Source organism: Bombyx mori, chromosome 21, assembly GCF_030269925.1.
Source record: "Bombyx mori chromosome 21, ASM3026992v2".
Classification (NCBI taxonomy): domain Eukaryota; kingdom Metazoa; phylum Arthropoda; class Insecta; order Lepidoptera; family Bombycidae; genus Bombyx; species Bombyx mori.
Window position 1 is genome coordinate 6,473,486 of NC_085127.1, and position 19,928 is coordinate 6,493,413.

Below are 19,928 nucleotides of genomic sequence, written 5' to 3' on the forward strand. Positions count from 1 at the left end.
TAAAACTTATGACGGTATCCACGTTCCAATGTCTATCGACACAGGTGACAACGGTAAAAAAATCATCACACCGTATTTCTAACCCTCCAAAAGGAAACAAAGCGATACGGAATTTTGTGGAAAGTTGTTATACAAAAGCAACCCTTAACATTTCAAATACCCGAAGGACTTAACGTTCGCGTGAAGATTCCAACTTTATTAATACCTACATAGATTGTAAGAAGAAATTCAATTTCCGAAAAGTTTCATTTTCAATTTTTTTTGTTTTTGTTTTTTTTTTTTATACGAAAACTTCAACGATTTGAATAAAACAATCACGATAACACGTAAAACGTATTTATTTACAAATTTTTATTTACATTGATGCGTAACTAATACACAAAATACGAACTAAGTCTTATTTCAATTATTTAATACATACGATATATTTAGTTGGCTGCCCACTATATTCTACATTTTTTTCAAATGAAGAATATCGACATCCAATAGTCCATTACCCAATATTATCGCCGCGTTTAATACACCACTAATTTGGAAGTACCAATTAAAGTAATTTGTGACAGATATCGAATAACCCAATAAAACTCACTAATAAGCTGATAATTGGTCAAATGCTAACTTTCTAACATTATCGTTTTCATTATTTTCAACGTGAGCTTTACGCACACTGTATAATTACATATGTACTTATGTTGAAGAACGACAATACTTTTAATTTCAGTTTTTTATTCTTCAATCAGTTATTTTTAAAATATGTAAACCTTTTGCTTTAGAGATAATAAAGTTATTTTCTTATTTTCAATCGGGCAACCTCCTTTATCTCCCATTTTACGCAGGGTTACCGTAAAAGGTTATTCCAGTAACTTTATCATCGTGAAGTATAATCACAGACTTCTAACTAACACCGTATACTTAAAATTCCTTTTTAAATTACTGTTAATTTTGAATTGGTATACAAAATATAGCGGTGTATAAAACATTTTATTGAGAGCTTCGTTCTTATTCAGAATAATTCCTTAAGAATATTTCTTTTGAAAATTAAACTAATTGTCCCAACAGTATATAAGAGCGTTATAAGAACGTTTCTGCCAAGTATGTAGTATCTACACTTGATTTCTTGACGTACAACATTTTGATGGCTGTGATTGACTCGAAAATTACATTTTATAAAAATAATAATTTAGTACGTACATAAGTATTCAAGATTCTTTTTCAATTTAATACCTAATAGTTTCATAAAAAAATCAACCTATACCTTATAAACGCAATAAATTTATTTATTTTATTTGTATTTTAGTGATACCACGTTTTATAGTATCTGAATAACAAAATACTTTTATTTATTATTTAGCATTAAAATTCATGACATGATTTAAAAAAAAAACTCACAATAGACTATTAATCATGTGTCTGCAAGCAAGGCTCGAGGTTATTCTTTCGACAAATTTGTTTAAATTTCAGTGTGGTACAAGTTACCAAAATAGATACGTTAAAAAATGTTTTTTTGTGGACATTCTGGTTTTTATACATCATGAGATATTTAGAAGCAATTTTAGCTGCATTGAAAGTCTCTAAAAGTCTCTTGGTCTTAAGGAGCTTAAAAACATTTGTAATTCTAATTAATAAGCAAATTATTCAGAACTTTCATAAACTTACACAATGTTTCAAAAACATTCGATGCTCTGATTTTTATACAGACGTAAATCAAAAAAATCATTGGCTATAAAATTAATCTTTGATCGACAGAGTAAAATCCAATTTTGATATTCGTCCATAACAATAATTCGTTTCTTCAACGTCCATCCATCGTTCATATCATAAACACCATACTTTTGTTATTAGTTAATAAATTGCATTAAATACAATTCAGTTGTGACGTACTTGAGGTCATCTCGGTTCGAATCTCCTTAAGCAGTAATTGTTCCACGGATTTCCGTTTCCATAAATCAAATTTATGAAAAAGCCCTGTAATAAAATTGCTAAGGACGATGCTTTACTGGCGATCATTCCGAGTGATATCAACACTGAAGGTCGTAAGGGTTTGTTCGTCTTAGCAGCGTCGCTTTGCATCGCCGCCGGCCGCTCTCCGCTCACAACGTGGACCATCACCGATGCCGAATCTGTTACGTAAATATAATTGAAGTGACGCACATTGTTGCATTTACGATCTGAATGGTTAACTAACATAAACAAAATATGTTTGAAGGAATATAATTAAAACAACTTTTACGGTTTAATTACGAATTTATTATTTGTTTTATGTAACACGATATTCAAATATCGATGAATAATAAATTAATTGTCCATGACCACGAAAACTGTAAAGTATTCTTGGAAATAATACTAGTACAAATAATAGACGGAAGATTAAACCATAAAAGCAGTTTTTATTATGTCTATGACTCGCAAAGCCCGAAGAAAAGCTACTTAAATAAAATTAATTTTCCAGAAATTAAATCTCAGCTTGATGAATTTTAAACAAACGGTCATTATATGCATATTAAGGACGTACAGTCTTCTAAGATAAACTGTACTGAAAGTCTATAGGATAAAGTCGTCCGGTGCATTTGTATCTGCACCGATGCACCGATGCACCGGTGTTCGAATCCCGCAGGCGGGTACTAATTTTTCTAATGAAATACGTACTTAACAAATCTTCACGATTGACTTCTACTGTGAAGGAATAACATCGCGTAATAAAAATCAAACCCGCAAAATTATAATTTGCGTAATCACTGGTGGTAGGACCTCTTGGGAGTCCGCACGGGTAGGTACCACCGCCCCGCCTATTTCTGCCGTGAAGCAGTAATGCGTTTCGGTTTGAAAGGTGAGGCAGCCGTTGTAACTATACTTGAGACCTTAGTACTTATATCTCAAGGTGGGTGGCGCATTTACGTTGTAGATGTCTATGGGCTCCAGTAACCACTTAACACCAGGTGGGCTGTGTGCTCGTCCACCCATCTAAGCAATAAATAAGTAAAATGTAAAACAAACAGTTGCTTTGTTGAAATTATGATAGCTGCTATAAACATTTTCATGTGCAAAAGAATTTGTTTAAAAACTGTTCAAACCTGTTTATGAGGAAATTGAAAATGGGCCAGTAAAGTGGCATGGAAATGAACTCATACGTTACTGTATTGATTTGTCGATATTACTATATAAAAGGGGTCAGAGAAGGCAACGATAACCCTTCCTGTTTGTAAACGAGGCACGTTTGCCAACTTTAGGGGTGACAATTTTCACGGACACGCTTTTTTTTTTGTTCGAATTACTTGAGTTATGTGAATGAGCAGAAAGGAATACGAATAGCCAATAAAAAGTAAACAGTGTATCGAAACACGTTGATTCAGGTTTCGGGGGAATGGAAAAAAAAAAAAAACACAAGACAAATCGTCTCCAACTGCGGAGATAATGCTGCGGAAATGTTTTCGGTTTCAATGTGAATGATTTTGGTTACGCTGCCCGAAAGATTGTTAATCTTTTTTACTTTTTTTTTTATTTCCAATATTAAGGAGAGGACTTAGTATATTTTTTTTTTTTTTTTTTTATTGCTTAGCTGTGTGGACGAGCTCACAGCCCACCTGATGTTTAGTGGTTACTGGAGCCCATAGACATCTACAACGTAAATGCGCCACACACCTTGAGATATAGTTCTAAGGTCTCAGTATAGTCACAACGGCTGCCCCACCCTTCAAACCGAAACGCATTACTGCTTCACGGCAGAAATAGGCGGGGCGGTGGTACCTACCCGTGCGGACTCACAAGAGGTCCTACCACCAGTAATTACGCAAATTATAATTTTGCGGGTTTCATTTTTATTACACGATGTTATTCCTTCACCGTGGAAGTCAATCGTGAACATTTGTTGAGTACGTATTTCATTAGAAAAATTGGTACCCGCCTGCGGGATTCGAACACCGGTGCATCGCTTCAACACGAATGCACCGGACGTCTTATCCGTTAGGCCACGACGACTTTTCAATTTCATTTCGGTTATTAGAAAAAAGACGCTTAAAAATTTGTTTTTTGCTGTTTTGTTGTATGTGTGTTCGTGTTACGTGTACTGTATTAAAAGTCATTCGGATAAGATTTGATTAAAACACGGTAAAGGATGCTTGAAGATATGTATGTATTTAAATAGAGTACAATATTGAGTACACCGTAGTAGGTACGGTGGGATTACAGAGAATGCACTGAAAAACAAAACCTATTGAAGTTATGTAGATAACGAAATTAGGAATTGAGATAATCATTGTGCAATCTCAAATGACATGTCGTCTTTTCGCATTAAAAGTGCACGATTTCCAAAAATATTCGAATTTGAGTTAATATGCGGAATCATGTGGTATCACCAGTATTTTTCTCATAAATACTGTCAAAAGAGCGTTAGTTTAGTTTTTTTTTTTTTTTGATACTCTTCCTATGTTTTGACGGCTATTAACAAAATTAATACATAATTTTATCTTACTTTAAAAGACAGATAATTTAACTGGTAAAAAATAAAAAAATAATGTTGCAAAGATGAATAATATTAAAAATACCACATGTACCTAAACCTTTAAAACACTTTCCTGTAAAATTAGTAAGTTTTGAAATTATACAGTTTTAATGCGAGAAGACGATGTGATAGTTACGTATTAATCGTCACAATGTTTTGTACAAAATTTTTAAATTTAATTCTAAAGTTAAGGAGTTAAAGTTGAAATTAAGGTTAAGCTACCTAATTTCAAGTACATACCAGAGCTGCTCGGAGCGCACGTGTAATTTCCTGAATCCCGTGGCGAGGCTCTCGCTATGAGAAGCCGGCTCGTGCGGGTCCTTTGTTCGGTTTCCACGCTGATGCCCCCTCGCTGAGCATAATTCACTACGTTGGACCCTCGATACCAGTATATGAAACTGCACAAATAAATTATTACATCAATAATTTGTTTAGTTACGTGGTATGTATATGTGATGCGTAGAGAGAAGATGCATGTGACTGGGAGATGTATGGAAATGGTAGTGCAAGGTAGAGGGCAAAGAGGTCGACCGAAGAAGACAGGGATGGAGTGTTTGAATGACGATATAAGTGAGAGAGAGAGGAGTGAGTGTTGAGATGACGGCTGATAGAAGAGAAAGGAAAAAAAAATTGCTGTGCCGACCCCACCTAGTGCGATAAGGTGGAAAAAAAAAAGTTTTCTTGTCCCTGAAAAGCGATCATATCGAGATGTGAAAGGGTATTTGTTTTAGGCGGCATTTCGCTTAATACGGACATTTATCTTTGTAATTAAAGATGTATTTTATTTGGTGTTAGCATCAACAGTTCGATGTTTTTAATTGAACTTCAATTCAGTTTACTCCATTCAAATATTAGAAGTTTTTTTTTCTGTTTCGATATTTTGTCCAAATATTAAATTTTAAATGGTTCTCCTGTAAACTTGCAAAAATGTCGCTTAAACTAAATAATAGCCTTTCACTTGTCGATATGATCCCTAACCTAAGCAATATCTACTTAATTATTGGTTATATGATTGAACGAGCTTACGACCCATATGATAATATTAAAGAGTTACCGGAGCACATACACATTGCAACGTGAATAAGGCACCATCATCCAACTAAAGACATAAGGTCCAAATCTCAGTTGTAGTATTTAAACGGCTGCCCTACCCGTCTATCATGAACGTGTCCGCTTAGTGGCAGAAATAGACAGGATGGTGCGGCTGGTGATGGTAGTGATGGTTTTCATGACGGCCTTAAAATTACGCTCTACCACCAGCAATTGCGCAAAACGAATTTGTTTTAATGAACACTTTTCACGAACAATTTTCAGTTCGTATAAATGTATTGTACTCATGTATGCTTTTTTTTTTTTTTTTTTTTTTTATTGCCCTTGTAGGCAGACGAGCATACGGCCCACCTGATGGTGAGTGGTTACCGTCGCCCATGGACTTCAGCAATGCCAGGGGCAGAGCCAAGCCGCTGCCTACCGCTTAATACTCTCCACAAGCCTCGTTTGAAGAAGGACATGTCATAGCGCTCGGGAAACACCGTGGAGGGGAGCTCATTCCATAGCCGGATGGTACGTGGCAAAAAAGACCTCTGGAAACGCACTGTGGATGACCGCAGTGGCTCCAGGTAGTATGGATGAACTCTACTCCGGTGGCGGGCGGTGCGATGGTAAAAACGAGATGCCGGTATCATCTCGAACAATTCCTCAGAGCACTCCCCATGGAACATACGGTACAAAATACAGAGGGAACCGAAGTCCCTCCGCAGACCCAGAGGTTCCAAACGATCCGTGAGACCGGGATTATCGACAATCCGAACGGCCCTCCTCTGTATGGAGTCAAATGGAAGAAGCTGGTATTTGGGAGCCCCGGCCCAGAGATGGGAGCAGTACTCCACGCGAGGCCGGACTTGTGCTTTATAAAGCAAAAGCCTTTGTCCAGGCGTGAAGTACCGCTTCGCTCTGTTGAGGACTCCCAGCATTTTGGACGCCAACTTGGCTTTGCCTTCCAAATGACTCCGAAACTGGACATCGCTCGAAATGTCGACCCCAAGTATCCCAATACTCTCGGAAGGTTGCAGGGATACTCCTTGGAATTGCGGCGCCATGACAAAGGGGTCCTTCTTCGCAGTGAACGCGCAAACTTGTGTCTTTAACGGGTTGAATTGAACCAAGTTCAATTCACCCCATTTGGAGACTCGCCCCAGAGAGTTCTCCACTTCAGACACAAGCTTTGATCGTCTCTCTTGCACCACGCTCCGAGAGAGACTCTGATGGCCGATATATCGCGCATCCCCCGTGCTGTCATCCGCATAGCAATGCATGCCATCAATAGACAGCATGTCATTGATATACAGGATGAAAAGCGTGGGGGAGAGCACCGAACCTTGTGGAACGCCAGCGTTAATGGTCATGGTATCAGAACAGTCACCGTCTACAACGACCGTGATGCTCCGCCCATCCAAAAAGCTAGCGATCCACTTGCAGAGACCCTCGGGGATTCCGTAAGATGGTAGCTTCGACAGAAGTGCCCTATGCCAGACCCTGTCGAAGGCCTTCGCAATATCAAGGCTCACAGCAAGAGCCTCGCCCTTGCTCTCCAAGGCTTCAGCCCACCTGTGAGTAAGGTATACAAGAAGATCGCCAGCTGAGCGACCGTGACGGAAACCATACTGTCGGTCACTGATCAGCTGGCGATCCTCCAGATACTTCAGGAGTTGTATATTAATTATTCGCTCCATCACCTTGGAAAGCAAGGAAGTTATCGCGATAGGCCTGTAGCTCGATGGGTCCGACCGGTCACCCTTCTTGGGGATAGGGTGGACGTGGGCAGTCTTCCATGAAGACGGAACCCTGTTAGCGCAATAAGAGAGGCGATACAAACGCGTTAGCGCAGGCGTCAGCTCAGGGGCGCACGTTTTCAGAACCACTGCAGGGATGCCGTCTGGCCCGCTCGACTTATGGACGTCCAGGAGTCGGAGTTCCCGCCTGACTGCACACTGTGTAAAGCAGATCTCCGGCAGGGAACTATCACACCGGAGGATGTTCGGTGGTGTGGCACCCCCGTCGTCCACAGTCGAGTTCGAGGCGAAGAGTTTGACCAGAAGGTCAGCCTTCTCTTTCGCACTATGGGCCAGACTGTCATCGGACTTGCGTAGTGGTGGGAGACTAGACCTGCAAAAGTTACCTTCTGCAGCTTTGGCGAGCGACCAAAAAGCACGGCTCCCAGAGGGATAGCTCTTCAGTCGCTCGCCAATTCTAGCAACGTGCTCCGATTTCGCCCTGGCAATAACCTTCTTGTAGGACCTGGAAGCGGCGTTATATTTCCGCCTTTCCTCTGAGATGTTAGGATCCCGACGTCTCCTAGCATCATCCCATGCAACGTATGCGGACCGCTTGAGGTGTGCAGCATCCCTGCTGGCATTGTTATACCAGGGTCTGCTGCGACCCCCAACGGGCACTTCAGAGGAGGGAATAAACAATTCCATCCCCTGGAGCACCACGTCTTTAAGACGGTCCGCACAGACGTCAGGATCAGCAGAGGAAAAGCAGACCCGCCCCCATGGGTAGGATGCGTAAAACTCACGCAATCCATCCCAATCTGCTGACAAATACTGCCAAACTCTTCGATACCTGGTCGTCGTTCGACGACTAGGACGAGAGAGTGGTGTGGCAGCACGGATAAGGCAGTGATCAGACGATCCAAGTGGAGCGTCGACCACCACACTGTATCCGGCTGGATCAGTGGTCAGCAGAAGGTCCAACAGAGAAGGCTCGTGCCCCTCAATATCTGGGACACGGGTGGGCTGTGTCACCAGCTGGGAGAGGCCGTAGGCCAAGGCGAAATCGTAGGCAGTCCGACCCGGGAGGTCAGTGGTTCTGGACCCCAACCACTCTTGGTGATGAGCGTTAAAGTCTCCAAGAACCACCACCTCCGCAGATGGGTACTGCTCAAGCACGCGGTTAGTCCCCTCTTGCACATGCTCTATCAGAGCTGAACCTGCATCACTGCTGTGGGACCTGTACAGGCACGCGTAGACTCGGGTACAGCCCCCGTGATCTACGCGCAGCCACAAGAGGGACAGGTCCCGTTGTTCGAGACTTCGTAGACGGCGACAACAGACATCAGCCCGGACGAATACACACACCCCGGCTTTACGCAGGAAGTTGTGCTCCAATACGTAGCCGGGGTATTCAAGGTACGAAGTATCATCCGGAGCAGATATCTGCGTCTCCGTCAGAAAAAGAAGGGCAGGCTGCGCCGTCTCAAGATGGTGGTGTACGGCGTCGAGGTTGCTATGTAGACCCCTTACATTGCTGAAATCCACATTAAATGTGGAATGGGGAGTCGCCGACAAAACCCTTTTCCTTTTTCGAACTTTCATTTTTTTTTTTATTTGGAGAGTGGGATTGGGCGGGGTAGGATGTTCGAGGCGAAATCGTGACAATACCTGAATAAAGCGCGGAGCACAGTACGTGCTCGACCACGGGTTGCGTGAGCGACTGACGCAGGGCATGGAAGGGCCCCCAGTCCACCCTGCGTGCGATCGCCGGGATCCACTCCGGTCTCCGACTCCGGCACGACGACCGCACGACAGGATTTTACACCGGTTGGCGGGACAGCTTCCCGGGGCGGAGTTTAGTAGTGACACCCGGGTTCAGGTCCCCAACTGACCGGCGGGCGGCGGCGAACACCGTTTCACTGGGTCTCCCTATACCCCCGTCAAACAATCACGTCCCGCGAGCTCACACGCACGTCTGCTCCGCATGTTCCAGGTATCGCCAAGATTCACCCCCAACAAGGAAGAGGAAAGGGTAGGAATAACACTGGCTCTCCAACCCACACGCCGGAACACAGCTAGGCTATTTGGCGGCGGACTCTAGTTGGAGGGTGGTCGCCAGCCAGTCGGACAAGTCCTACCACCGATTATGTATTCGGCTCCCGTTTTGCACCACCCAGGGGTTACTTGTAGGGAATCGCGGGTTAAACCTACGGAAGCGGGAAGCAATCAACCCCCAAAACTCGGTGAAATCGGTGCCATCATTGCTGTTCCACAATTCCAATGCTTGTTACATTTTGATCGGATCAGGTTCATTTCCATTGTGATATTTGTAGACTATAATAGCTTCTTAATATTAGCAAAGCTTACATTTTCTTCAAGGCTTTTAATAAAATAAAATAAATGCTTTTAGCATTTTCCGAGGCTTTTCCGAGTCGTAGACAGAATTAGTCTGTGATCACGAAAACTGCGAATTATTCGTGAAGCCCCAAATAGTCAAAATGATAAGTGCGAGATAAAACCTTAATGGTAGTTTTAAGTTGACGCTTCTGCGCGCTTAATTCGAAAACATTGAACTGTCAAGGTTTTGAACTCATCAAAACAGTACGGTTGTCAGAATAAGCTGGATTCAAACTCATTATAATCAATTGGATACGTGAGGACTTTCCTAAATGCTTTCTGACGATTCGCAAATATTTTATTCTACTCTCTCTTATAAAGTCTTCATAAAAAACTAACACGACTTCAATAGTAGTATGATAACATATAATCTTGTTATCGTTTATCCATTTTTAAACAAATACTGGATAAGAACATATAAACTCGATCCCTAGGTCAAGCTACGAATTGGGGGAGAAATATGTAGGCTATTACTCCCCCCACCGAATGCAGTTCCGCCTTGTCGTGGCGGTGGGGCTTAAGCGTGCGTCCCTAAAATCGCGTGCAGAGGAATCTGTGTGGGACGCCGCGACAAAGAGAACTGCACCCAGCTCTCCTCGGACGCCTCTGCATTCTGCGGGGGCTACCTTAAGAGAGAGCGAGGGACCCTCTCCACGCCCTTTGCACTGGCAAAGGGTGCCATTCTGGGGATGAGGGATTGGCTCTCGGGAGCCTGATGAGCCAGTGGCACTTTTGTGTCTTCCGGCTGCGGGTTGCCATGTCCCCGGCTTCGGCTACAGGGGAAAGCCTTCCAGATATGGGAGGTACCGGTTCGCCGGCGTGGCTCCGCACCGCGTTGTGGGCGATGGATAGGCTCCGGCCACCGTCGGCCAAACCGTAAACCCCAGTCATGGGGAACGGGGGCTTCTGCCTTTACTGGTCGAAGCCGCGAGGATGCAAACCTCTTCAAAAATGCCCCAATCCCAAGCTCGACACCCGGCGATGGGATGTATGGCTGGAGGGTTTCCAGTCCCGAGGGTGTCGTAGATCCCAGGGGACCAAACCCCTGGTTAATAAAAAAGGAATTCATAGACATGATGGACAATTGTGCAAAGTTAGTACCCCAGGAGGGTACCGCCCGCGAGTCGGGCGGAGAATCCCTCCGTGCTTCCACCTCAGTGGAAGCACGCTGCCCCACGTATTCTGGGGGGGGCAACAATTGTCAGGATGAAGGAGGCTGTGCGACGGGCAGCGGAATTCCCGTCGAACCGAGGCGCTCCCCGATCGCCGGCTCGATGCGCTCTGCGCTCGCCAGCGACTCGGGTGCAGTCAACCCCACCAGACCATCGGTGGGGAAAAAGAGGGGGCGAAGAAAAACCCCATTGCCATCTTCAAATGACGGCAGCGCGTCATCCTCCGGCACTGAGGTGCCGGAAAAGACGATGGCCATCGAGGAGGTGACTCCGGTGGTTTCGGGGTCTGCTGCTGCGTCGGAAGACGCGATGCCTGCTCCCCAGTGGGCACCAGTAAGGAGGAGGGGCGCGGTGTCACCGGCGACGTCAGTGGAGTCGATGTCGACGTCGGCTGCGTCCCTGGCTAGCGGGGACGAGACGTTCCGGGACCTCGACCTTGCGCTTGTTAATTTGGGTAAGCTGCTGTCGACTGTGGCTGCCAAGGGCGCCGAGCCAGGCAGCAGTTACCGGAAAAGACTCCGGGAGGCAGCCGCCATGGTTAAAACGAGGCTGATCCCCACCATGTCCAAGCTCCATGACTTGGTAGCGAGCCGAGAGGTGGAGAGCAAAGGTCACGTCTCTCAGTTTGACTCCAGAGAGAGTCACATCCCGGGAGACACCCCGGCATTGCGGGGAGGGACTCCCCTGTTGCCGAGGCCCGCGCTGCCATGCCCTGGGCCCCCCGCGGGGGCGATGGATACTACTGTGCACTTGCGGTCCGCGATGAGTGCGGTGGCACCCATGCCAGAGCCCACCTCCGAGGCCCCTGTTTCGCTGGCGCCTACTCCTGCGATCCCTCGCCCTCCACGAAGGGTTGAGCTAAGGCCTGCGCCACCTCCGCGGATATCAGCCGCCCCTGCCTCTGCACGTAGAGGAAAGCTAAACCCTACGCCAGCGCGGGCTGAGGACATCCGTTCGCCACTGGCGAGGATGGTGGATGAGTGGCCAACGCTACCGCGGCCCAGGCCTGCAGAGCCGCCTCTTTCGCCCTCGCGTGCTGCGGGGTCACAGAGGCCATACAACATGGCTGCTGGGACGGAAGAAGTAGACCACTCCCTCCCAAGCAGAGAGGAAATGGTGGCCTGCATTTCGCGGGCGGTGGCTGTTGAGGTTGGCAAGCACTTTGCCAGCCTCGAGAAGATACTCCGCTCCTCCAATGGCTCCGGAGACTGTGTCCCGGCACCAACAAACGCCGCCGTCCCGCGGGGCCAGGCCGCCCGGCCGACCTCCACCCCCACCTCATCCACAAGGTTGGCACGACGTGGAGGCCGCAATCAAAATAACAGGGGTACGGGTGCCCAAAATCCTGCCCTGAAATCCCAGCCCCGTCCCCTTCCTCCTCCCCCGTCAAGCATGGACGAGGGTTGGACGGAAGTGGTGAAGCGGGGCAAGAAAGGTAGGCAACAGACAGAGGCTCTGGCAGCTCCCAGAGGGGGTCGAGCGCTGACCGCTGCAGCCCGAAGCACAGAGCTGGTGGCCGTGGCTGCTCCTCGCGAGAGTCGAGCACCGGCCACCAACAAGAAGCAGAACGCCAAGAAGAAGAAGACGCGCGCAGCGCGGTCGGCTGCCGTCGTAGTGACGTTGCTGCCAGCCGCCGCCGAAAAGGGCCTCACCTATAATGAGGTGATGGCCCAGGCGCGCGCGGCCGTCAACTTAGCAGAAATCGGGGCAGAGGAAGGCCTCCGCTTCCGGCATACCGCCAATGGAGCGAAGCTGCTGGAGTGTCCCGGTGCGGATAGTTCTGGTGTCGCAGACAGACTAGTGGCGACGCTCCGCGTGGCGCTGCCGGAGAATGAGGTGCGCGTGCACAGGCCGGTGAGGATGGCCGAGATCAGGATCACCGGCCTGGACGACTGCGCCACCAAGGAGGAGGTGGCAGCTGCGATAGCCGCCCAAGGTGGATGTGCCTTGGAGAGCGTGACCGTGGGCGAACTTCGCTCAGGATACTCCGGAGCTAGGTCAGCGTGGGCGCGCTGACCTGTGGAGGCTGCCACTTCCTTGGCTACTCCTCCGCCGGGAAGGTCAATGGGGGATCCGGGGAGACTGCGCGTGGGCTGGATAGCGGCCCACGTGCGTCTCCAAGAACCACGTGCCTGGCGATGCCTCCGGTGCTTTAGCACCGGGCACGGCCTCGCTAGGTGCACCAGCTTAGTTGACCGCAGCGGTCTATGTTTCCGCTGCGGCCAACCGGGTCATAAAGCGGCGTCCTGCACGGCCGCCCCGCACTGCGCTCTGTGCGCTGCGGCTGGGCGTAGGGCAAACCACCGAGCGGGAGGCAAGGCTTGCTTCCCGTCCGGTGTTAATACTGAACGCAACCGGCGCCGAAAATCAAGGCGCCGGCAGAAGAGAAGGTTGGCCAGAGGAGCACTGGCCAATGTTGCAATCCCCGCTGCGGCGCCGGTGCCGGAGGGTGGGGGCAGCGGTGAAGAGGAGGGGGCGATGGATGTGGTTCAACAGTAATGGACCGCACCTATCGCTTCCTCCAAGGAAACCTGAACCACTCCGCCAGAGCTCAGGACATGCTGTCTCAGAGCATGGCGGAGTGGTCCATAGACGTGGCTGTGGTCGCCGAGCCGTACTTCGTTCCCCCGGCAAATGATTGCTGGTTCGGGGACGATGGCGGCCTGGCGGCCATAGTCATAAGAAGAGACGCGACGATCCCCCCCTTGGCGATGGTGACCAGGGGCCAAGGGTTCGTCGCGGTGCAGCTGGAAGGGACCGTCGTGATCGGGGCGTACTTCTCTCCGAATAGGCCTACTGTCGAGTTCGGGCATTTCCTGGACGGGATCGGGGCGATTGCTCGCCGCCTCGCTCCTCGTCCAGTGATTCTCGCGGGGGACCTCAACGCGAAGTCTGTCGCATGGGGCTCCCCCCGCTCGGACGCTCGTGGTAGGCTGTTGGAGAGGTGGGCGAACGTGGCCGGCCTCTATTTGGTGAATAGAGGGTCGGTTGCGACGTGCGTGCGGTGGCAGGGCGAGTCTGTTGTGGACGTTACGTTCGCAAGCCCGGCCATCGCACGCCGTATCCGCGACTGGAGAGTTTTGGAGGGGGCGGAGACACTGTCAGATCACCGATATATTCGGTTTGATCTCTCCGCCCGCTCCGCAGTCGCGGACGTCCACGGGGACCACCCCCGTGGTGCGTCCCGGTCATTCCCCAAGTGGGCACTGAAGCGCCTGAATAAGGAGCTCCTGATGGAAGCCTCTACGGTGGCGGCGTGGGCGCCCATGCGTCCACACCCAGTTGAGGTCGAGGACGAAGCGAGGTGGTTCCGGGACACGATGCGTCGCATCTGTGACGTGTCGATGCCCCGGATTAGCCCTCGACCTCCCAATCGCCAAGTGTACTGGTGGTCGCCCGAAATCGCGCAACTCCGCGTGGAGTGCGTTCGGGCAAGGCGCCAGTGCGCGAGGCATCGCCGCCGTCGCTTGCCGCGGCGCAACGATCCGGTGGCGTTCGCGGTGGTAGAGGCCCAGCTGTACGGCGCATTTCGCGTCGCACAGAGGGCGTTGCAGCTGGCCATCAGAAGAGCCAAGGACCAACACATGGAGAGTCTCCTGGAGACGCTGGATGAGGATCCGTGGGGGCGACCCTATCACATGGTGCGCAATAAAATGCGCCCATGGGCCCCCCCAATCACGGAGCGTCTCCAGCCTCAGCAGCTGCGGGACATCGTCTCGGCGCTGTTCCCGCAGGAGCAGGGGGGATTTGTCGCTCCCGCTATGGGCGCGCCGCCGGAATACGACGGCGACGCCCCTGCTGAGGTGCCCCATATAACAGGGGCGGAGCTCCGTGTGGCAGTACGCAAAATGTGCGCAAAGGACACTGCACCTGGCCCGGACGGCGTCCATGGCCGGGTTTGGGCCTTGGCTCTTGGTGCCCTAGGGGACCGACTCTTGAGGCTTTATAACTCCTGCCTCGAGTCGGGACGGTTTCCTTCATCGTGGAGGACGGGCAGACTTGTGCTATTGAGAAAGGAGGGGCGCCCGGCGGATACTGCCGCCGGGTGCCGTCCCATCGTGTTGTTGGATGAGGTGGGCAAACTGCTGGAACGCATTCTGGCAGCCCGCATCATCCAGCATCTGATCGGGGTGGGACCCGATCTGTCGGCGGAGCAGTATGGCTTCCGAGAGGGTCGCTCAACAGTGGACGCGATCCTTCGCGTGCGGGCCCTCTCGGAGGAGGCCGTCTGTGGGGGTGGGGTGGCCTTGGCGGTGTCGCTCGACATCGCCAATGCGTTTAACACCCTGCCCTGGTCCGTGATAGGGGGGGCGCTGGAAAGACACGGAGTGCCCCTCTACCTTCGCCGGCTGGTCGGCTCCTACTTGGAGGACAGATCGGTCACGTGTACCGGACACGATGGGGTCGTACATCGGTTCCCGGTCGTGCGCGGTGTTCCACAGGGGTCGGTACTCGGCCCTCTTTTGTGGAATATCGGGTATGACTGGGTGCTGAGGGGTGCCCTCCTCCCGGGCCTAAGCGTAATATGTTACGCAGACGACACGCTGGTCGTGGCCCGGGGAGGGAGCTTTGCTGAGTCTGCTCGTCTTGCCACCGCTGGGGTAGCGCATGTCGTCGGCAAAATCAGGAGATTGGGCCTCGACGTGGCGCTCAGTAAATCCGAGGCCATGTGGTTCCACAGGCCCCGGAGAGTGCCACCTGTCGGTGCCCATATCGTGGTTGGAGGCGTCCGGATCGGGGTCGGGGTGCAGTTAAAGTACCTCGGCCTCATTCTGGACAGTCGTTGGACCTTCCGTGCTCACTTTCAGCACCTGGTCCCTCGTTTGTTGGGGGTGGCCGGCGCGTTAAGCCGGCTTCTGCCCAACGTCGGGGGGCCTGACCGGGTGACGCGCCGTCTCTATACGGGGGTGGTGCGATCAATGGCCCTATACGGGGCACCCGTGTGGGGCCAGTCCCTGGCCGTGGGGGTAGCGAAGTTGCTGCAACGGCCGCAACGCACCATCGCGGTCAGGGTCATCCGTGGTTATCGCACCATCTCTTTTGAGGCGGCGTGTGTGCTGGCTGGGACGCCGCCTTGGGTCCTGGAGGCGGAGGCGCTCGCCGCTGACTATCAGTGGCGAGCTAACCTTCGTGCCCGGGGCGTGGCGCGTCCCAGCCCCAGTGTGGTCAGAGCGCGGAGGGCCCAATCTCGGCGGTCCGTGCTGGAGGCATGGTCCAGGCGGCTGGCCGATCCTTCGGCTGGTCGTAGGACCGTCGAGGCGATTCGCCCTATTCTTGTGGATTGGGTGAATCGTGACAGAGGACGCCTCACTTTCCGGCTCACGCAGGTGCTCACTGGGCATGGTTGCTTCGGTGAGTTCCTGCACCGGATCGGAGCCGAGCCGACGGCAGAGTGCTACCATTGTGGTTGCGACTTGGACACGGCGGAGCACACGCTCGTTGCCTGCCCCGCATGGGAGGGGTGGCGCCGTGTCCTCGTCGCAAAAATAGGAAACGACTTGTCGTTGCCGAGTGTTGTGGCATCGATGCTCGGCAGCGACGAGTCGTGGAAGGCGATGCTCGACTTCTGCGAGTGCACCATCTCGCAGAAGGAGGCGGCGGGGCGCGTGAGAGACGCACAAGCCCGCCGCCGTCGAGCGGGGGCCAGGGAGGCGGATCTCGCCCTAGCCCTGGCCCTCTAAGTGTTTCGGGTCCCCCTCATATGTCGGTCTGGGGCCCGGCGAAGGGGGCCTAAGAAGACGACGTGCAAGCTGCTCTGCACGCGTTTTACGCAAGAGCATCCGGGTGATGGAAGGCCGGCTATCCTCAACCCACGCTGGTTCTGACCCAGCGGGGTATTCCGTAGGATAGACCATTCTAACCGGCGCCATCTAGGCGGGCTTCGGATAGCCTGCCGACCGAGAGGGCTGGTGGTCGTGGCGCCGACGACCGCCAGTCCGGCGTCCCGAGGGGGAGGGTGATGGGAGAGATGTGCTCCGCACTAAACGCTTCACTCTCCTCCCCTTGCCTTTCATGAGTTCTGTCTCATGCGAGGGTTGGACGTTGGTTGTTGAGCGACAGGAGGTTTTAGTCGGTTCGACTCCGACATGCCCCACCCTCCATCCCCAGTGGAGGGTGGGAGTCCGGCGATTTCCTCCTGACAAAAAAAAAAAAAAAAAAAAAAAAAAAAAAAAAAAAAAAAAAAAAAAAAAAAAAAAAAAAAAAAAAAAAAAAGGCTATTACTCCGTGCTGATAATGGGAAGCAATTTTATCCGTATCTTTTGCTAAATTGTTTTCGTATGTCGTATCACTCTTGTCAGAGCGGTCGTGGTCGTCATCCAGCATCATTGTTGTGGGCAGATGTTATGCGCCTCACGTGCAATCGCCACTCCTCCCGGTTTGTGGTGAGCCTGGTGCACTCATGCAAACAGCCGCTAACTGAAGACTTGATCTGGTCGGTCCATCGCATGGCCACCCTTCCACGCGGTCTGGTGCCTTCTACTTTGCCTTGAACGACAAGGCGCTCTATGGAGTCATTTCCTCGCCGGGAGACATGTCCCAAAAATTATAGTATGCGTCCGTGCACGAGCGCCGAAAGACGCTGCTTAATGCCGAGTTCTCGAAGAATGGAGATATTGGTGCGAAGTTCGGTCCATGTTCGGTCCGGCTAAATTGTTGTGATATTAAAAACAAAAGAGTCTTTAAACTACCTAAAAAATATTCAGCGTACAACAGAAATTCTGGTTCAAAAGCCCTAAATCTTGAAAATGAGACATCGCAGAGATAATTTTAAGTTACGACATAATATCCACGTGCAGGCTTTAGTGGATAAGTGACTCTATTTAACTTTTGCAGTCGCCAAGAGACACATTTAAGAACGTATAAGATCATGCACTGCAACGTCTTATACACGTAAGTATAAAAACGCAAGGGATTTCTTTTTGAATAATTTTATTAAAATAAAATAATTATCTTATTATTGGATAATATAATTTACATTATAGGTATAAGATAGGTTCATTGGTGCCGGATTCAAGGTCAGCTGGTGTACAATACCACTAAGATTTGGACTTCATCTCAAAGCGTACGTGGCTGTATTCAAATTGCGTTCATTTAGTAGCAGCTAAGCCGTGAGGGTTTTTATTTACCCGAACGGGGTCCATACATTAAAGATTATATAATGGACAATTAAAGGAAATAACAATTAAACTGATTACAAAATAGCATTTCTAACTAGAAACCAAACTCGTCTAAGTGTAATAAATGTAATTAATGTATACTATGCATGGAATTAAATAAACCTTTATTATTATTATTATTTATATTATTATATAATGGCCGTCTGATGTAGTGGTAAGTGACATGGTCACTACACAAGGGGGTCGCGGGTTCGAATCCCGCCAAGGGAAGATATTTGTATGATAAATAAATATAAATGTCTTTTCCAGGGTTATGGATGTATATTAAATATGTGTATGTGTATAATAAAAATCTTATATTTATTTTCGTTATCTGGTACCTGTAACACAAGTTCTTTACGAACTTATCACGGGACCAGTTAACGTGGCGTGACTGTTAGTAAATATTTATTTATTTATTTATTATTTGAGCGGTAAACATTTTCGAATATGTACATTGAAAAGACACTTGCGGTAAGGATATAATAATTCTCGCTCTTCGTCGTCTACGTAAAGGTGCAGTTATAAAGTTAAAGCCAACATTAAATTTAAACAATAGCAATCAAACAAATACACTAGAATGTTAGGCGTAAAATAGAGTCTATTAATATGTTTTTTTAATGTAATTTTTAATTTTTTTTTAATTAAAAAGAACTAGCACCTAACCTTCCTTGAGATTATTATAGAGAATATGAAGACCAAAAATTATCTTTTATTGTTTAGCTTTATACATATGTATCTTATTGTAAAATACTACGACTTCTTTACAAAAAGGTCCAACTAAAGTAAGAGTTAAAACATGCACCCTGATATTCCTTTTAAAAAACCGTCATCGACCTTAAGGTATCGAACTTAAAGTCCGAATCACCTTGCGATAACGATTCGATAGTCCTTCCAGTCTAAATTAATTAATGTTTACACTTATCTATAGGTGTCAGAATTGGGCACTTACTATAATAAATAAAAAATATTATGTAAGAAGATGAAAATATGTAAACTAAAAATGAGCCTAATTAAGTGCCGTAGATGGAAAACGAAGCAAACAAACACTGTTCATTATATACTCCAGTGGAATTTGGCTAGACTTCTAGCCTAGAAAGGCTACCTTATAATCCATCTTAATAGGCTTCACCTAGTGGACAACATGACCCGGGGTTACGCTGTGAAAAAGGATAGAAGTAGATGAGTGGATGAAAGGAAGTGCTGATCGCTATCTGGAGGAGGCCCAAGCTTCTATTATATTATATTTTTCTGCTATATATTTATTTATTTAAACTGCTTTTATAATATTAAACACAATTTATGGAATGAGCTCCCCTCCACGGTGTTTCCCGAGCGCTATGACATGTCCTTCTTCAAACGAGGCTTGTGGAGAGTATTAATCGGTAGGCAGCGGCTTGGCTCTGCCCCTGGCATTGCTGAAGTCCATGGGCGACGGTAACCACTCACCATCAGGTGGGCCGCGTGGTCGTCTGCCTACAAGGGCAATAAAAAAAAATTAGTATGTGCTGGTTTTCTTTTACAATATTAATTAACGAATGAACAACTTTGATTAAGCTATTATATAACTAAATTCAATTCGATTCAGATTTACAAACAAACAAAGCGATCTATGTAAAATTGTCTACTCTGTAACAAGTTAATACGGTATATAAAACACGGCACGTAAACGACTTTAGTTGAATAGTTCAAATGGCATAGAATTTACTCAATTGAGCTACAATACTAAACACTATTCAGTCGATGGCTATAGTTCGAACTCCGGTCCTACGACTTTTAGAAAAACGGCGACCACAAACAAACTTTCTTTACAAATAATTCCACAAATATTATTGTTCCAAACTAAATGTAAATTAAGTAATTTTTATTTCTATGGAAGTCAAACACCAATATGGCTGATGGAAGTGACTTACTGACATTCACAGAAATT

The 19,928-nt window shown here is 48.3% G+C and overlaps 1 protein-coding gene across 2 annotated transcripts in view; it reads right to left on the minus strand.

Moving 5' to 3' along the window:
* Positions 1-320: 320 nt before the first annotated feature.
* The window catches only part of LOC101740017 (hemicentin-2), a 128,511-nt gene continuing 108,903 nt past the window's right edge, over positions 321-19,928 (minus strand). For both annotated transcript variants that reach the window (XM_038018495.2, XM_038018496.2), the window contains exons 6-7: positions 4,739-4,896; positions 321-2,120 (exon numbers count right to left, since the gene is read on the minus strand). In XM_038018495.2, the coding sequence (XP_037874423.1) occupies positions 1,888-2,120; positions 4,739-4,896 (391 nt within the window). In that variant the 3' untranslated portion in view covers positions 321-1,887. The remainder of the gene's footprint in view (positions 2,121-4,738; positions 4,897-19,928) is intronic.